This window comes from Pithys albifrons, chromosome 2, assembly GCF_047495875.1.
Source record: "Pithys albifrons albifrons isolate INPA30051 chromosome 2, PitAlb_v1, whole genome shotgun sequence".
NCBI classification, from domain to species: Eukaryota; Metazoa; Chordata; class Aves; order Passeriformes; family Thamnophilidae; genus Pithys; species Pithys albifrons.
This window is the reverse complement of record NC_092459.1, coordinates 25689127-25710145: the sequence shown is the minus strand read 5'-3', so window position 1 is coordinate 25710145 and position 21019 is coordinate 25689127. Positions and strand designations below refer to the sequence as shown.

General features: G+C 36.7%; 1 protein-coding gene across 1 annotated transcript in view; it reads left to right on the top strand.

Annotated features, from left to right (window-relative positions):
• The window catches only part of EYS (eyes shut homolog), a 782127-nt gene that overhangs the window by 37943 nt on the left and 723165 nt on the right, over positions 1-21019 (top strand). Inside the window, exons 4-5 of the mRNA XM_071548512.1 lie at positions 1152-1279; positions 7254-7368. Coding sequence (XP_071404613.1) covers positions 1152-1279; positions 7254-7368 — 243 coding nt within the window. The remainder of the gene's footprint in view (positions 1-1151; positions 1280-7253; positions 7369-21019) is intronic.

The following is a 21019-nucleotide window of genomic DNA, read 5'->3' as shown; positions in this document are numbered from 1 at the left end:
TTGCTCTTCCCTTACGCGTCAAAGCAGTCACTACATCATAGAAAACCAGACATCACTTACCCATTGTGAAGCCATATTCTTTGTTTCTAATCACTTCCCTGTCATCTATATGCCTTGACATAACTTCCAGGAGGATCTGTTCCATGACAGTGTCAAAATATTTAATTCTAATGTCAAATTTTTAATTAGCTTGTCATGCTTTATGAAGAAACACAATATTGTCTGAATGTCTGCAATTTATAATATTTCTATGAAAAAAGCTCAAGACATCTAAATTGCTGAACAAATTGGTAGATACCTAAGTCATTAAACCTGTTTAAACATTTTGTCTACTAGCTATACTAGCACATGCTGTTTTGTGGAGTAGACAAGTGGATGCAGTAGTTTGTTTCACACATACAATTTCTCAACGGATGTTGAAGTTTCCTCATTATACCTTTAAGACCAAGAAACACCTGAGGACTTCCAGTTTCACTAGGGCGAACAAACTCCTTTATTTTTTTTCCTTTACTCTCTGACTTCAAAGGACCTATAAAGAACATAACATGATATAGAAAAATAAGAGTGAGAGTTTCACCTCCAAGAAATATTTTATTTTGTAAAATAATTTCCTTTTCTTACTGTGCAAATTAGAAATGGCCGGAAGGGACAGATGTCTCTCACCATTACAGAGAAGCATAGTCTCTGTGCTTCGCATTGAAGGGGCAGAAGGAAACACACAATTTTCTTTCCTTCTCTAGTTAGTGAATACTATTTGGTATGTGATGTACCTTGTTTACTGTTACTGTTTGATAGATGTAAGCATTACAGTGGAACAAATTCAGAAATTAATAAAACCCTAAATGAATTATAAAACTCCCTCTTGATTCAGTTATGAAATCACATAGCCAGCCAATATTAGAAGTGATATATTTCCAGCTAGCAAACCCAAATCTGATGTAATCTGTGCTGGAAGGCCTATTCCACTTGTCCTAAATCAAGTTCATAAGCTATCTAAGCCTAGAACTGCTTTTTGTTCTGTCTTTCTAGACTGTTTAATATGATGTTACCCTGTCCTTGTTAGGGTCTCTATAGTATTGGAAGTAAACACTAATTTTTATATTGCCTTGGGTATCACAAATAATTATTTCTAATTTCCTTGTCTTCTATAGGATGTGGCATGTATCTGTCTGCCAATATTTACTGGCACGTTCTGTGAGAGGATACTGAATCCATGTGAATTATTGCCTTGCTTAAATAATGCAACTTGCATAGCTCAACAGCAGAACTACAACTGCCGGTAAGACTGGAAATTAAGTTACGTCAGTACTTTGTTGGCTCACTTGATGATACCCCACAGAATGAAGAAAGAATAGACAGTATCTTTCACAGATACACAAAAACTATAGGCTTTTTATTTTAAAAATTTAATTCATTGTTGGTGCTTTACTGTATTAGTCTGCTTGAAAACTCTTGAAGTGATACAAAAAAATTTAAAGCATTTAAGGGGCTATAAATTGTTCCATAATTAATACTGTAAGATAAAACATATAAATCCTGACACATTGATGGTAATTGAGACAGTTATACTACAGGTGCCACTCCCTTTCAGGGTGTATGATGTTTATGTTTTTCTTGAAAAGATAAGACAACCGATTTAATTCCCAGTTCACAGACATGCATGTGTAGACATTAGGTTGATCCTTCAAATATCGTATTGAAAACTGTTTTATTCAGAAAAAATCATGATAGAAATTATCCATTTGAAAATAACAGAAGTGACACAGTATATAAATTAATTTCATTTTAAAGTTTTTAGACTTTTTTTTTTTTTATGTGACTAAGGAGTACAATTTGTCCTCTTCCCACTTGCCTGGCTTTATCTTGCTGCCTAGGTTCTGGTAAGCATTACTGAAATTCAATAAAAAACTCTCAAATTTTGGTATATTCATAAAAGCAGAGAATTGAAAGCTGTGATACACAAAAGCCTGATATTATATTATGAATGAACTTACAAAGTGCTAAATAAGAAGAATAGAACACAAAGGTAAAGTCCATCAGCAGAGATTCAATTGAGAAGTCTGAAAATAAAAATAAGTAAAACTATGTTTACAGTTTTCAAAAAAAATACTTACGATTTTATTTATACTTACTCCCAAACCGAGAAACACATGCAAACAGAAATATACAAGCAAATATACAGTTAGATCTTCCCATATAGATATGTATAACTCAGACTACTGTCATTCATTTTTGGAATCTTTTAACCAAGATATAAATCAATATTTTACCATTATATAGCCATCTTCCACATAATATGTTGGTGCATGAATTAGTACGAAATGATGCTTTGAAGTTTATATTTAAAAATATGCATAATGTGGACAATTAATATCAAGATGTAGATTGCCTTTATTAAAAAAAAACAATACAAAAGTAATAAAACATTATTCTGGTCCTGTGTACAAAGCAAATCGAATGATTTGCAATTCACAAAGCACTGGTGAAATTTTCTGTACCATAGAAACTGTGTAGTAAAAATAGCTGTGCAAAGACATCGTGGTTTAAAAATCTTTTCATTGATAATTTTAGGAGTAAAAAAAGCTTGAAGGTCATTATTTAGATCAATACAACAGAACAGAAAAATGGGCAATTAAGAACCCACTTTATATTGGGATAGTTTATAAGCATAATAATGCTAAGAATGCACTAAAAAAGAGAACTAACAACTTAGAGAGAACACTGTGAATAGTGTTCAATCCAGACTGTTTTCACTATCATGCAATTTGCACACCAAACATATTTGATGTAGGTAGAAAATTCCAGAAAGTGACTCATCTCTTCCAGAAACAAATAACCAAGACAGGTGAGATGAAGTATCTTATGAAAGTTCCCAGTTTAATTTGTACAGGGACACAATACAATCATAGAATATTAGAACACAATGAATATTCAGTACAATCATAGAAATAGCCCAAGTTGGAAAAGACCTTGAAAGATCCTCTAGTTCAAAAAATTAATGGGAAAGGGAACTTAGATGAGATTATCTAATACCTTGTCAATTCCATATTGAAGATCTTCAGTATTCCACCTTAGTTTTGCCATTCAGTCCCCAAAGGCTCCAACTAGTGTTTGCAATCATTTTAAGTGAGTATTTTTAATAAACTGAAAATAATTTCCTCCTTTTTTCCTTTTTTTTTGTGAAATTAAAATCAGTTTTCTACCACTTAATCTGGAATATTTCATAATTGTAAATTCTATCTATTTTTATGCCTGTATACTTGGAAGGAGGCATTTAGGTGAGAGAAAGAATTTGAGGGAGTATGAATTACATTTTTTTCACAAGGCGACCACATTCAGTAATTTTCTTTGTGAGAGCTGTAGTCTTTGCCAAAGTCAGAATGCTGAAATGTGCTTAAGGTGCCAACTGCTAGACAGAGGCCAACAATCAGCAAATTTTATTATTTTAGGATTCAACATGGTCTTTTTAAATTTATGTCCCGCTTTAGTTAGTTGAGTAACAGAGTTTCAGAAGACCTATACAGAACAGTGGTTAAACAGTTCCGGTTTTGTAAAGTCACACACCTCAGTGCTGTCAGCCTGTGAGTCATGTTTTAACTCACTTTACCCAAAGGAAACCTGACATTAACTATGTTGCTTTATACAGGAGACTTGGAGCTGCTCATTCAGTTTTAAGTGAAGATTTGTTTCATTTTTGGTAATCACTGTCACATACTGTATGTTATGTCTATGTCTAATTACTCCACAATAAACCACATGTTTCATTTGGTGTAATACTACTACAACAATACAACTACTATATTCAGTGTAATACTACATGTGATACCACATGATTCACTTTTATAGCATTTTAACATTATAAATAAATGTCATGACATTTAGCTCACATGCACATACAAGTTCAAATAATAGCTGAATTGACCTTTTTACATCATTATGTTTTGTTTTGTTTACCCCGTCTTATACGGTCTTCCTCATGCCCAAGCTTATATCCATCACAATCTCAGCTTCCATCTACACATCCTTCATTCTTAGGGAAAACAGTTGTTTTCCACTGTAAACATATAACCAAACAGACTCAATCTAATTTTCTCCACTTCACTTATGATGTATGAGTATCATACATTGTAATTCCATCCTTTCACTCTTGATATCATGCGCAACTTTGTGCTAAGAATCTAGTAGCATTTTTTTTTTATTTCAAAATTTAAGGTGAATTCAAATAGCCAGTGAACAAGCATATCCATCACAATAAACTGTGATGGTTTTCCTTGTATTTTCTTCAATTTTTCAGGTTCTTGAGGAGAAAAAGTAGTTACGAAAAATGTGGAAGGGTGTTCTGAGAAAATTTGTTCTACTGTCATCTCTGGAACTCTACTGTCAACTTTTTTGCTGTTGCTCTTATCTTCCCTGACATTGGTATATCTATTGCAAAAAAGCAATAGAAACAAAAATAGGAAAAATTAGCAAATATAAAATTTAGAAAAAGTAGCTTATAAAATTTGCTTACTAGATTATCTGTTTATGAAACAATCATAGACTAGCAAAATAAATAGAAGCTAAAATGATAGGAAATCTTTTACCTCTATTCAGGTCACAGGCAAAAAGAAATTGCTAAAACAGATGTAATTTAATTGCTCTGATTAGTTTTTAGTGGTTATTTAGGAATTAAATTATAAAAACCATACAAAACCTTTTCAATTATTATTTTACATTCTTTTTATATGTAAATCAAATGGATAAATCATTCTATAATGTAAAGGACAATAGATATGCTTTCTGTTGACCTGAGTACATATTTTTAGAGGGAAAAATCAAGATGTAACTATCTGATATCTCTGAACATGCTGAACTAAAAGGAGCTAAGTATTATAAAAAACTCCTTTTAGCCACAGTACACAAACTGGAAATCAGTTAAGAACAGACTGCACGAATTTTGAAGCCAAGTACTTGAAATGGCAGCAATGTAATTACATGCAACTGTTTCAAGAGAAGGGTAAGGATTATGTAATCCATTGCGACTTGTATAGTGTCCATCTGTGATTGTGTCTATACCAATCTCAAAGCATATAACTGTTTAGAGAAGGTTTTCCCATATTCATCTACGTCTGTCCAGATAGTCCTACGCATGAATTGTATGCATGGTCTCCAGGGATATCTGATTAAATCCAACCTGTTTAATATTTAACCAAGGTTAATAAGTGACTTAAGCCTCTGGATTTGATAGATGAGTGTGCACTCCTCAGAGGCAGCCATACCCACTGATGCACCTCTTTAAGTGATTTAGAAAGTATGGTTAACTCAGGTACTTTCTTTTGAATGTTGTTGCCTAGCTAGTTGCTGTTGAAAACATACCCTTTACTTTTTTATGCTGCATGACTATGAGAGGTTTGATACATTTTGAAAACAGGGATGGGATTTTTATTTTTTTTTTTACATGGGAAAATATAAGCAACACGGCTGAATTTCATATCTATTCGGAGCAAAAACATAGGAGAAATGTAAGCAATTCTGTATCATCTTCATGATTTCCAGCTTCTGGACTGAGTCATTTGATCAAGTATCCCTGTAAAGCCCCAGTTCTTCACCACACACTACCCAGGAGTTTTACTTATATTTAAAACTCTCAAGAGTTTCCATCCAAAACTTTTGCAGAGCCTCTAAGTCCTTTAATACCTTGAATTTGCTTAGAAAGAATGTAGTACACACATTTCATTAAAGATTTCTTTTAATTCAGTGAGAAAAAAGGCGTTTTGGCAAAAGGTTTACAGGAGTAACATACAACCAAGGAGTAGATTCCACAAAGCACCCAGCAAACACCAACCCACAACTTAGTGAAATGCAACCCATTGGTTTTAAGTTACCTGAAGGAGATTAAGGAAAGATTGAAGAAAGGAAGGATACTGAGAGAAGAAAGGAGGAGTAAAGAAAGAGGTTAGAATAAGAAACTTGTATGGCTACCACTGGAGAGCCAATGGGAGCAGGTCCTGGGTGAGAATAGGTGAAGAGGGAGGCCCTGTGTGCCTCTGTCCATGTGCCCCGGCACTGTGGCCACCCCTCCCAGTGGGACATCCAGTTCACTGACCCCTCAGTGCCCCCCAGACCAGAGGGAGGGCTGTTCAGACAGTTGGAGGCTCCAGGGGGTGGGGAAGCCACCAGGTGGGCCCTTTAATGGGCACTGCCACATGGCTTCTGATCCCTGGGGCCGCAGGCCAATCGCCTTCCCATACTGCAGGTGTGAACCCCTCCCACCCACACACAGGGCTGGTTCTGACACAATAAATAACCCAGTGAAATACAAACCTGGTCTCTCACAACCCCTTAGGAAAAGCTAAGAGGAAATGGCCCATCTATGACTTTTGGAATTCTTTTACAAAACCAAATTTTCATCTAGCTGGCCATTTCCTTTCTCTTCTTAAATCTTTTCTTTTTGTGATACTAGAAAGAGCCAGGGATTATACATCTATCAAGATACAAATCTTCAAATATTTTTTCTACATTGTTCCATTATTACTTTTGAATAAGACACTTAAATCTCATCTTTTTTATCTGTATATATGGACTTTTTTTAAACAATGGAGGGCTATATAAGATTTATTAATGATAAGTGCTGACATGAAGCAGAAGAAATTTCTGTAGTTCCTTTACCATAGAAGAGTTACCCACAGACCCATTGACATCCCATGGAACTAACAAACAGTCACAAAAATAAAATATTAATTTTCTTCTTTAAAGGAAATACTGAATTACAGTTAAGCAAACCCAGAAACAGCTATGCATTGTTCTCTCTACAATGTTCCTTACACTATGTAAGCATGTCGTTATTTACTACTGTTTAATCATTAGCAATGATTGATGTTAATTACTTTGAATCTCACTTATCATCATATTTCTAATTTTTTCTCTCTGATGCTTTAATTGACCTGTTCTTTCTAATAGTTTTCCAAAACCTTGTTAGCTTGTTTATAGCTTTTTATCAAATATTACCTCATTCTAGATTTTTTTTCCTGGAAGATTATACTGGTATGAAAACACTTTAATCAATGAAATGAATTATTTTATGGAAAAGCAAAATTATCCAGAATCATGCAACTGATTTTTAATTGCTTGAAAACTTATTTTGTGTGTTTTAAATAACATATGAGATCCATTTTGTTAATGCAAGAACATTATTTAACAGAATTATGGAACATAATTAACTACAGTTAACTTTTAAAATGCAAGTCCTCTAAAATACACTGGTGTATTTGCAGCTGCATGCCAGGATTCACTGGAAAAAACTGTGAGGAAGTAATTGACTACTGCAGGCTGCTCAGCATCAACTGTCTGAATGAAGGATTGTGTCTTAATATAATTGGAGGATTCACTGTAAGTAATTCAATACATGTTAAACTAATTCAGTGTTCCAAAGTATAAAAGCTTCAGACCAGCAGAACTTGAAATGCCTTCATTAGTCTAAGAGAGAAGAGGTGCATATTCTTAAAGGTTTTATTTATTTAAATCAATAACACAAGGATAATTTACTTGGGTAATATAGATTTTTTTATTATTTTTCTACTGAGATTGTGTTTAATACTGTATCAAGTAAAATAACTGAAGAGTATTTTTATAGTCAGGAGAATATATAACTAATTGTGGTCCAGATCTATTACCCACAAAGATGATAATCACAGCTGATTTCAGCCTTTAAAAATATACATTGCTTGAATGAAGAACATCTGTTGCCATTGTTTTATCCAGAATCAAATTACCTAAACAAAAACACTTTCAAACCTAATACAAACTTAAAAGTTTGATGATAAAACTGTATTGTGGGAAAGTTCATTCCAAATGACAGTTTGGGGGAAAAAATAATAAAAAGAGAAATTCTGCTTAAGTCTCAAAATAGCTCCTGAAAATCAAGATCTGTCATGTAGCAAGATTCTTCTGGATGTAAAAAGAGAGGAAATAGTTTCTCCAGCAGCTGTATTTGGGAATAACTTAAAAGTTACTCTGAACAACTGCTAGTTCTTCGAATAACAGTTAGTTGATGATCACGGAATCACAGAATGACTGAGGTTTGAAAGAACCTCTAGAGGTCACCTTGTTCACCACCCTGTACAATCAGAGTCTCTTGGAGCCATTTATCTAGTCCTAGTCCACTTATCTGTTTGGGTGTTCAGACAAAATGTATTAGGATTACTGTTATTCCTTACATCAGCGAGTAGGAAGAGTGGTCCTTTCTGTAAGAGAATAAGAGCTGGAGCTGAAGGCGACAGCAAAGCCAGCAGTGACAGTGACCTTAATAACAGAGAGCACAATCCCTCAACAGCCACAGATACACAGATTCATCCAGAAGTCCAGTGATCACAGACAAGTATGTAGTGATGAAGCAGGTTTGTGGTCAAGCTGGGTATCTGGTTCAACAGATTAGAATCATCAAGATACAAAGCTAGATCTGGGCATACAGCTAAATATGGAAAGGGACTAGTTCAAAGGTCTGAAGCTTAAATGCAACTCTCATGAGTGAATCAATGAAATTGTGGACATCTCAGAGGTGAGTTCTGTTTTCACAGTAGGATGATCCAAGCTGATAGTGCTGGTCTGCATCAGAGCTCACCATGAACACCAGCAGTTAAACACATGAGAGGAGGGAGAGATATCATCAAGGAAGCATCGAAGAAAGATAATTATAGGTTGGTAAGGCTAGTTAGGGTCTATTGATGCATTCAAGGTCCTGAAAATTTCTCTGAATATTTCTTGTATGAAGCAGAAGGTGTAACAGTTTGTGTATCTAGATCTGTCTGTTATGGCCAACTGCCAGGGTGACTGTAAAAGATGTTAGAATTCTGTCAAAGCTAAAATTTGCATTTTTTTCCAAAAATTTGAATAAGTACAAGCTGATTAAAATATTACTACATTATTGGTCTTATAGTCTTGAAGATCTGTGATACAGTTTCTAGTATAATTTAAATATTTTCCTTATATTTTTTCATAAAGCATATTAAATTAACTAAAACATGAGTGGATAGTCAAAGAGGAAAATAATTATAAATTGAGAATTACTGTCCCTGATACTTTTAATGAAGCTTATAGGAATTTGGTTTTGGACTAATTATTTGAAGTGCTTTGACATAGTAGAAAATCTGAAACTGTTGAAATCATAGATTCATAGAATATTAAGGGTTGGAGGGGACCTTAAAAGTCATCATCAATCCCCATCTCTCCCTGTCATAGTCAGGAACACCTCCCAGTAGACCAGGTTGCTCAAGGCCTTATGCAGCCCAGCTTTGAACATTTCCAGGGTTGGGGCATCCACAGCCTCCCTGAGCAACCTGTTCCAGGTTCCAACCACCCTCACAGTAAAAAATTTCTTCCTAGTATCTAACCTTAATTTCCCCTCTTTCAACTTCTATCCATTACTCCTTGTCCTATCACTACAGTTCCTGATGCAAAGTTCCTCTCTGGCTTTCCTGTAGACCCCCTTCAGATACTGGAAGATTGCTATGAGGTCTCCACACAACTTTCTCTTCTCCAGGCTGAATAGCTCCAGATTTCTCAGCCTGTTTTTATGGGGTCAGTGCTCCGCTCCTCCTGTCAACCTTGTGGTCCTTCTCTGGACTTGTTCCAAGAATTCCATGTCCTTCTTAAGTTGAGGCACCAGAACTGTACATAGTACTCCAGGTGGGATCTCATAAAAGCAGAGCAGAGGGAGAGAATCACCTCTTTTGACCTGCTGGTCATGCTCCTTTTGCTGCAGCCCAGGACATGGTTGGCTTTCTGGGCTACAAACACACACCGCTGACTCATGCTAAGTTTTCCAACTACCATCCCAGAGTCTTTCTCGGCAGGGCTGCTCTGAATCACTTCTCTGCCTAACCTGTAGCTGTGTCTGGGATTGCCATAACCAAGGTAAATCAGAAATTTATAAAATACGCTGAATTGGAAGGTACCCATCGGGTCCAACTCCTGGCCCTGCACAGGACACCTTAAAAATAACATCATGTCCTGACAGCATTGTCCAAACAATTCTTGAACTCAGACAAGTTCAGTGCTGTGACCACTTCCCTGGGGAGCCTGTTCCAGTGCTCAACCACCCTCTGGGGAAACTCTTTTCCCTGATGTTTCACCTAAACCTCCCCCAACTCAGCTTTCTGCCATTTTTTTGAGTCTTGTCACTGGTCACAAGAATGAAGAGATTACTGCTTGCCCCTCCTCTTTACCTTATGAGGATATAGAAGACTGCAATGATGTCTCCCCTCAGTCTCCTCTTCTCCAGGCTGAACAAACCAAGTGACCTCAGGCATTCCTCATAAGGCTTCTCCTCTAGACCCCTCATCATCTTCCTTGTCCTTCTTTGGACACTCTCTAACAACTTAATATCTTTCTTATATTGTGGTGCCCAAAACTGCACATAATATTCAAGGTGAGGGCGCCCCAGTGCAGAGCAGAGCAGGACAATCCCCTCCCTCGGCCAGCTGGTGATGCTGTGCCTGATGTCCCTCAGGACACGGTTGGCCCTCCTGGCTGCCAGGGCACTGCTAACTCATATTCAACTTGCTGTTGACCAGGATCCCCAGGTCCCAATCTATAGCACTTCTCTCTTGCCTCTCATTCCCTGGTCTGTGAACACAACCAGGGTTCCTGCATCCCAGGTGCAGAATCCAGCAGTTTCCCTTGAACTTCATATGGTTGGTGATTGCCCATGTCTCTGATTTGTTGAGGTGTCTCTGCAGGGCCTCGCTTCCCTCAGGGGAGTCAACAGCTCCTAATTTAGTGTCATCAGCAAACTTGCTTAATATTCCTTTGAATTCTGCATTCAAGTTAATGCAGGTTTTGAAGAGAACTGAACTGAGGATGGAGCTCTGCAGAACCCCACTAGTGACTGGACACCAGCCTGATGTTACTTCATTCACTATAAGTCTTGGTGCCCAACCCATCAGTCAGTTGCTCTCCCATTGTCTAACACAGTTATCCAGCGGTACACTGGATATTTTGTCCAGCAGGATACTTTCAGAGACAGTGTCAAAAGCTTTGCTAAAGCCCAAACAGGTTACACATACTGTCTGTTCTAGACCAACTAGGTGGCTGGTTACCCGGTGGTAGAGGGAAATTAGATTTGACAAGCAGGACTTCCCCCTCATGAAGCTGAGCTGACTGTGACCAACACCTCTTAGACTAATCTTTTACATGATTTTACCAGGCAATGAAGTGAGACTGAGAGGCCTGTAGTTTCCAGGGTCCTCCTTCTTCTGTCTGCAGATGACCACAGAAAACAATAGTGTAGTTAATAATATACAAATATTATCGGTATTTCTTAGTAGGTTACGCTACTTAGAAAAAAAAATGTGTTCTAAGAGAGGCAAGTGCAATGCTGTCTGCTTAGGTAAAAGAATATGAGTTATGCAGTAGTAACTGTTCCTGATAATAAGTGACAAAAAGACAGTTTTTAGCTCACAGTGCATATTAAAACTTGACACCACACCATTAAAGAAGACAGAAAGACAACCCCTGTAGCATTTGTGTGTAGTCACTCTTTTGTGACTGCCAGTGGAGGGTCATCCTAGGCAGCTATATTGTGCATGTTTCTGAGCAGCTGCTTCTTCTATGCACTATTGATTATACCAGGAGCATTTTCAAAACATTTTTAGGTAATATGGCATAATGTTGTGTATCAGCAGTTTCCCATCAGATCAGTGCCATGTCACATCTGTCCTGTCCTAGTGAATAACTTCACCAGACATTAAATTTCATGATGATCTGCTACTGTGGAATCCAAACCTCGTCATTCCCACAGAAGGCTGAAGGTTTTTTTGTGGATTGCTTCTAGTAGTCAATGCAGCAGCCTCATTCCACTGATATTAAAAGGTTAGGAAACAGATTACATTTCCCAGAGTTGCCATGAATAGTGAAAACATAAAAACCCCTCCACTTTGTTTGGGCTCTGTAAAAGGTCGAAGGTACGGCAGTTACTTTGTTAGTTTCTAAAACACAGAAAGATAAGATTGCAGCCTTGACTCAGTTCAAGAAATCTGGATATGGATATCATTTGGATATAAAATTTCAACAGGTGGCAAAAACAATGTTTGAACATAATGGATCTGCTGTCAAAAAATACTGCACTGTAAAATTCTATGATTTACTTCGGATTTTTCAATTATTGCAAGAATTCTGCTATAGAATTTCCCCTGTTTTGCAGCTGCAATATTGGAATTGCTTTTAAAAATCTATATATTCATTGTTAAAGTTCTGAAGAAAATACAGTATAGTGCTTTCTTTTTTTAATAACTTCATACCATAGGAAAGCTTTAATTATTCCTATACTGGTCTATCAAGTTTATAATAAACAAATCCACCCACTCAGTATTAGAAGACAAAGACCATTGTTGTAAGAAAAAATGAATTTAAAACAGGCTTAACATAAACCATAATTATACAATTACTAAGTTGAGAACCAATTTCAGTTTTCAGCACAAGGTTATTCAATAAAAATATTAATCTACATTATTCTGACAGTATGATAACCTACTTCTTAAAAATACTTTAACAAAATCTGCCCACAGATACACTTTTCAGTAGACATTTCTATTCTCATGGACAGTTTTAGTTTTCTTAAACAGATCTTATAAGTGAAAAATCAGTGTTCTTATTTTGCAGTACATAGTATTTTCTCAGTGCTTTTAATTTGATTGTCTAAAGCAATTTATGGCTATAGGAATCTGTTACCCTTAGCTTTACCTGAAAACAGGGAAAATATGAAGAATTCCCAAAGGATAAGCAACGGGGAAGAAATCACTGTTGTTTGTTTCATGCTAATCATACTGCTGCCACGTGCTAACCACCTGGGGGGAATGGTTTGAATAGAGTTTTTCCCAGTGATTTAGAATGGCTCCAGCAAAGCCTCTGGCACAAGACTGGGCAGTAAAAGCTGATAAAGAGGGCATACAAACAACAAATCACTTTGGGATGTAAAGCTTTCCTCCAGGTCCCAAGGGTGGATCAAGTATCTAACTGTCTATTTATCGAGAGCAAGTAGCTTAGATCATGTCAAAAAGAATTATCTCTGCTTAATATCCCCTGCTTTTTTTCCTGAAACATCAGTACTAAAGTAAAAAAACAAAACAAAACAAACACCTACAAAACAAACAAACAAACAAACCCACTAAAACAAGAATCAACCAATGAAAATAAAGGTATTTAAAAATACATTATACTAGGTTTATGTAAATTCTGCAGATAAAAGCACTGTCATTTAATGGATTTTTGAAGCTTGGAAAGGAATACAGTTTGTCAAACACAATAGTGGTAAAGTTGAGGGTATGAAGACTGTCAAGTTTTTGGCATACTAGCTGTCTTTACTTTCTAGAGAGAAACCACTGAATTGCATAAAATGTGCAGAATCCACAGGCCAGTTATTATTACCTACAGAAGTGCATTTGAGGGAGAAGAAGGTACAGCCCTACAGTGTTAGCTACACACTCTCCTATTTCTGGTCTGCCATACACTTCTTATGGAAGGTGTTATGGGTTTAGCCAGGTGGGCCTAAACTTAGGTTTTAAAGTTCAGCTAGGCCTAGGATTGTCAGCTGGTTTAAGCTGGGCTGAGCTATCTAACAGCTGACTTCTTCCAGCCAATAATATTGTATTCCATACCATACTACATCATCTCAAAGGGTGTAAAATCCAGTGTGTGTGAGTGGCTTGGTTAGTTCCATCATGGCTGCACTAAGAGGAGGACATCTAGCAGCTCCTCTACTATGCTAGGCCCTGCTCCTCTTGCCTCTGCTTGCATTTTGTTTGTATTCAGGGAGGTAGAAATATTTTGTTGTTATACTTTCTCTTTCTTGCTGAGTGTCTTTTGGAGTGCTTATGAATTTAGAGTTATGGGCTTTGTATTAATTGGGGAGTGGGAGGTTATTCTTTGTTATATATGCATAACTTGTGTAAGTGTGTGTTATATTGTAGTTCTCTCTTATTTTTCTCTTTTCTGTATAAATACATGTAGTTAGTTTCAGCATAAACCTGGTTTTGGAAGTTTTTTCCTCTCTCCCTCTTCCCTTCCCTTGGCTAGTTGGTGGGGGAGGAACACTTTTTCTCTGTCCTGGACAGCTGGCATTTTGCCAGCTCAACTCAGGACAGAAGGGCATGCAGATCAAAAATGCCTTCCACTTCTTGCAGCATGTAAAAATGCTCATTAATGATTTTTTTTCCTGCCTATCAGCTCCTTACAATCAACTCTCTTTCAACTTACATGGTCTGCATAGCATATCCAAGTCTGTTTTGTCAATATGCTTCTCTCCCATCACCCTGACAAACCACTGATTCATGCAAAGCTAAGTGCTTACAGCTAACAAAGGAATTGAGTTATACAGACAGAAAAACTCAAGCTGAAGGATAAAGTGAAAGCAATGCTATTGTAAGGTCCATTTCCATTTGGAGGCACTACATTTGAGATAAAGTCTAAACAATTTATACCTATTACCTGAATAGCAGAGCTGTGTTGGCAAGCAAATACACACTAGAGCAGCATTAAAGAAAGAGAAAGTAATCTGTGTTATCATTCTGGATTTTGCCATTACACCTACTGTTGGTCGTTCAAAACAAATATTTGAGATTTATTTGAGAGGCTGTAGTGACACTTGAATGTGAAATTTTATGTTGAAATCACTGTCAATGGATGTCCTGATGCCTTCCAAAAAAGCAGCAGGAATTGCTGCTGATTTATGGCTAGTGTTCATACAGCGCAATGGAAGTAGATTGTGCAGTTAAAGGAGAGTGAAGCTAACCAAGAAGTAATGGTTTTAAATTCTACGAGTCATTTTTCTGGGGTGCACTGATCAATGAGAATAGGTACCTAGATGCATTACCTTCAGATAATTCTTCCCTGGTAACCAAATTTTTGCTTTCTTATATGGACATATATTTAATAGTGTTTATCAAATAGTATAATTTACTATAAGAGGATAAAAATCATTAATATAATAGAAAAGATTGGTATCTAAAATATTGCCCTGCAGGTGGCTCTGTGGCTGTTCATGTTGTATTCTTTTGATCTTTTTCCTCATATCTATATCAAAGCCATAGCTTTTATATTTGGAATTTTCTGGTGGTCTGAGATACTTCAACAAGATGTGCACCAAGAGGATATATGGTTGATAAAGTAAATTATGAATATAAATGAATACTCAGTGACACCATAGGTCACACTGTTTAGTTTAAGTTAAAAAAAAACCCAACAGATATATTCTTTTGAAAGATTACTCTGTTCTCTAGCAAAGCAAAAGAGACTTGTATACTAGCATAAAAAATTATGTTCACCAAAGCTAATATATTCCTTCTGGAGGGATGAGGGAAGGAAGAGAGAGGAGAGAACCTCTCTTTCTCCTATGGTTTTTCGCTGTGTGAAGCAGGTATGTGGCCCTCATTCAACAGAATTTGTGCAGAAATTACAATTAAGCAGACAGAGCTCCAAGTTTCATCCCTACCAGATGAGGTTTGCCCTTGTGGGTGCAGAACCAGACTCGTCAGCCAGCTGTCAGGCTGGGAATCAGTCTGCTGCTTTTCAGAAGAGTGGTGAGCAGAGCCAAGCCCAACAGGCCTGCGGTACAGCCCTGAGAAAGCCTCCAACTTATTCTTAGAGAGGCCATTTGTAATTTTTGCATGAGAGGAGAAATAAGTTCTAGATCACATAACCAGAACTCGAAGCAAGTATAGTTGAGAGAAAACAGTTGAAAGAAAACATCAACTTGTTAAACAAATTCAGATATTTAAAAAAAAAAAGAAAAAAAACAGTAGGGCTTTTTTAAAGCCCTCTGCACTGTATCAATCACGATTTGTTTTTTGAGTATAAAAAAGGCATAAGGAAACAAACATTTAATTTATTTGGCATAATATATATTAAAGCAGTTGGTTGGAGTGATAAAATTGTTATGAATATTTATAACAGTTCTACTAGCAATGTTGGATGCTACTTTTATGCTTATGTACAACATAGAGATAATAGTGTTTTCCTTTTTTAAAAAATCTACAATCTCTCCTACTGTTTCTCTCCATGGACTATATGTGCATTATAGTCTCATCTCTGTGAAGTCACTTTGCCACTATCATTAATTCTATTAATATCTCTCTCGTGTTTGTCCTTCCAGTTGAGTGTTCAAAACAGCAGTAGTTCAAAGTCAGATACTTCCATTAGGGGCTAGTTTTACAGAAGGTAATTAGTCAATTTTCTTTCACACAGTAGCAGTAATTTTACAGATGAGTTCACATAAATTTTAAAATGTCTTATACAGTCTCTTTCTTCTTCAGTGTTTAATTTGAACTTTGTCAAAACTATCTTTTTCTGCTTCTCTTATTCTATTGAAATAAACAGTATGAAAGCACCCTAGGCACATTTCATATATGCTGTTAATTATCTCTGAGCTGTACAGAAGTTAATATAACTGTAGAAATCTTCATGTAATAAACTAAATATCCTGCTTTTCAAAAATTAATTCAAATGAAAAAATTTAATTAAAACTCTGGTCACATAGTACCCATATATATTTTTATACAACATATCTTAATAGATACACTAGAATAGCATATAATTAAATATAAATATACATTAAATACACAAGATATAACCAATAACCATGTACTCTTTCAATTTTAAATGAAACTTCTGAGAAGTTAAAATCAAGCCTGTGCTCAAGTTTAAACCACTTTTCAAAGGTACAGAAATTCCCTAAATTTCTTCTTTACTGACTTCCCTATCTAATAAGAAGCTGGCCCATAGAGATACGGAGAATCTGTAGAAAGATTCCTTAAAAATTCAGTTAGCCAACTCAGCACTGTTTATTTCTGAAGTACATAACTTATAACAATTTTTTAGCCTGTTTATTACTGTCAGTAAGATCAAACACACATTCTCCATGTGCTGCATAAATTTTGTGTTATTTTCATCAGCTCTTTCCAGTACCGTACAAGTTAAGTTTCTAGTACCTGCTAGAGCTTCTTGCTGATTATTTTTCATCCTTCGGTATCTGCCCTTTCTTCACTTACTACTAAACCCTCAAAAATGCACATTCTTAATTTACCTTTTTAAGTTAGAATTAAATATTAATAAAATTTCATTATTTTATAAAGTCTATGCAAAGAGAGTTGGCACCTGCCCAAAGTGCACAAAAGTTAACTTTATCTTCTCCATTCCTGTATGAGATGTGCATGGATAGAATTCTAGGTTCTGTTTTACCCTATATGTCCACCTGAGAAATGAAAGAGTGTAAAATTAGTAAATTTACTAAATCAAATAAAATTAATGAATTACTTCAAGATGTGCCATTTTTCTACCCAGACCCTAGTTGTTTTACCTGAAGTCAGAGTTTCACATCAATCAGCATATCATATTAGACATCATAGTATCATAGCATGTTTTGGGTTGGAAGGGGCCTTTAAAGGTCATTTAGTTTGACTTCTTGCAGGAATCTTCCACTAGATCAGATTTCTCAGAGCCACATCCAACCTGATCTTCAGTGTCACCAGGGATGGGGCACCCACCAGCTCTCTGGGTAGCTTACTCCAGTGTTTCACAATTCTCTCTGTGAAAAATTTCTTCCTTCTGTCTAATCTGAATCTACCCTCTTTTAGTTTAAAAACATTACCCCTTCTCCTATTGCTAGAGACCCTGCTAAATTATTTGATCCTGTCCTTCTTATAAGCCCTTGTTATGATTCAGTTATTAAAATTACTAGAAATGCCTCTGCTCGACTAAGGTGGAAATAAGACTATATGCCAAAGTCAATAGAATGGATTTTATTTAACAGTAACTGTGAGGCAGAGATAGAAGGTAACAGGAAAAAAGAGAGAGGGATGGGAGAAGAAAGGCAGTGACAGAGAGATTAAAATAGTCAATATATCACTCCATGGAACCTGGTGGCATCCTGTCAATGTTGGTCTTCTGGGTGGTGAGGGTCCCACAAAACATAGAGTCCAATGGATTAATATATATTCAGGAGATGCCCAGGCACTTCCCCTCTGGGGGGAGATTTTGCAGTCTCTTGCAACAAACTCTGGATTTGTTGCATCACTTGGATCACATGCAGTCCTCTGGTGGAGAAAGGCCTCAGGAATGAGTTGGTGGGGGCAATTTGGGGGTCTTTGATGGTTTATGACCGCTTCTCAGCTGCCTCTCATGTGAATATCCCATGTGTATGTGGTCTTCCTGGAGTGGGAGGTTTAGTTTTTTTGGTGTGGAGTGATTTTGCCATCAAACACCCAAAACCCTTCTCTGCCACTTTCTGAGCTCAGCTAGGGCTGATTCTTAACACAGATACACTTCTTCCCTTGAACCTTGTTTACTTCTCCTCAGACCTGAGATAATTAGACAATAGTCTTTATCTCAAGTTCTCCCAACAGTCCAAATTCCAGTCAGGAAGCATATTCAAGAATCAAGGTGCTTCGGTGGTCCCAGACAGAAATTTGCTTCCTTGCAGTTTGACAGAAAGTCTTTTTATGATTTTGTCAGTGTTTGAGACATTAACAATGTTTCAGTCTGTCACAGCCCCCTTTAAGTAATGAAAGGCCACAGGAAGATCTCCCCAGAATCTTTTCTTCTCCAGGCCGAAACAACCTCAACTGTCTCTGCCTGTATTCATAAGAAAACTGCTCCGGCCCTCTGTGGCCCTCCACTCTAATAGATCCTTGTCCTTCTTGGAATGAGGACCCCAAATCTGGATGCAGTACTCCAAGTAAGGTCTCATCAGAGTGGAGTTTAGGGGTAGAGTCCCCTCCCTTGACCTGCTCACCACTTGTCTTCTGATGCGGTTCAGGATATAATTGGCTTTCTGGGCTGCAAGTGCACACCACCAGCTCATGTCCAGCTTTTCATCCACCACTGCCTCCACCTCTCTCTAGAGGGTTGTTCTTAATTCCTTCATCCCCAGCCCATGTTGATTGCAGGGATTCCCTCACCAAGGTGCAGAACCTTGCATTTAGCCTCGTTAAACCTTGTTCTGGGTTCCCATAGACCCACTTCTTGAGCTTGTTTTGGTACCTTATGACGCCATCCCATCCTCCACGTGTATCAACTGCACTGCTAAGTTGGTGTCATCTGCAAATTTGACAGATATAGTAAGTTAGGACAAATTAATTTTCTTTTTTTAAGTTAAAAGCCACTCATGTACCCTGGTATATTGTAGGCTAATGAATCAATGCTATAAATTTTTAAGACCTTAGCCATTACAGCATGGCAGAATTTATTGACAGCTATAGAATTTCCCCTTTTTCATTTTTGTACACATTTTGAAGAAAAAAAAATCATAACTTTCCCTTTCATGGAAAGACATATATTTCAATTGGAAGAAAGAAGTGATTAAAAAATTCTCCCCTAACAAGTTCTTCACTCTAGCTCACTAAGAAAGAACAAATTTATTAGCTATCAACTAAATTTCCAAATGTTTCTTGCATTTATTATCTTCCCTGTGTGAGTGACTTCTAGAACTTTTCTTAGGAATGTACATTACACACAAATAAAATCTAAGCAGATTTTTTTTCTTTCTGATATTAAGTTAAGGATTTCTTTATTTTAACAATTCTCGTGGCTCCATCAATGCAGAAAAATAAAAATACTGTTTCTTTTTGGTCATTTGGTCAGAAGGAAATGAGCATAGGAAAAAACAGCATAAGAGAATATTATATAAGACAAAACAAAAATTGAAAGCATTCATATCTAGTCTGATGCCTAAATTTTGAGTTTAGTCGGGATTTTCTCCATGTACTTTAAAAGTGGCAAAGCAGCCTAAAACCATTTTACCAGGCAATTGGAAAACTGAGAAAAATCCAGGTTACTGTATCAGTCTGCTGTTGAGGTGATTACAATTAATCTTAAAAAAATTGCTTAATGTTTGTGTAAAGTTTTGGCTTAAGCATCCCTAAGACTTGTCCTTCAATTATCCTCAAAACAATTCAGGTATAGTCTGGAAATAATGATTCAGTTCCTGAGTGCTGTCTTGCCAGCAATGTGTTTCACCCCAGGTGCAGAAAAGTCACTTTGCCAGATGAAAAGTAAATGTAGTTTTCACACCAATTCCATCTCTGAGAACATAATTTTTTAAGTTCACATGTATCCACTAGGAATAGGATTAAGCTTCAGTGAACTTATTTGCAGAAGTTCCTTCTTGCAGAATGGACTTAAGATATGTAAAGAAATAAAAAATACTGGTTGAACAATTTTAAACAATAAATAGTACTGCTTTGTGACTGAGTCGGTAAAACATTGAGTCTAGTCAATGAGACTTTCCAAATATGTCCTCATGAACAGTAATCATAAAGGAGAAACTATCCTATAAATCCCGTTTTTATAGATAGAGCTGCAGAAAAAGAATGAGACCAAGGATAATATAAGCCCCCTACCAAATCAGGTGCCTGACATTCAGTGTCTTTGCTCTGGTTTTTACATGCATTATCTTTTTTCAAGTTTCCCAGGTCCCTATAACCTAGTGGCAAAATTTAGAGGAAAGAAATATTGTTTTGAGGAAAGAAATAACATTTAGAGGAAATGAATGAGAGAGGAATGCCAAACTAGGAACTACTTAGGGAAAGAGGGTATTTATATATTCCAATGGGCTCAACAGGATGCATCTAGGGAAGATGAAGGAGTGGAGCAGAGTAACCAGAACATGAGAAAGGGTGGCTTCATTGGACACAATAATGGGTATTGTCACAACGGAGCAGTGCAGGAATAGGAATTTGGAAAATAAGGACTAAGGATTATGCAATTGCTGGAGAACATTGTGCTCTTCCATGCCCTGGGAAGATAAGTCACACTGATTCTGTTGGTTGCCATGCTCCACTTGTACCTAGGTCACTTGGGAAATGACAGTCTCTAGTTATCTGCTGTTTCAATAGCTGAAGGCAGAGATGCACAGTAGGGGATTCCCATCACTGCAGTTCTCTTAAAGGCATGACTTGGCCACCTAAATCCTGTTCATTTTTACAAAAAATGTATATCAGGGAAAAGATTACTGTAATGCTAATATTTAGAAGACTGATAGGTCAGACCAATT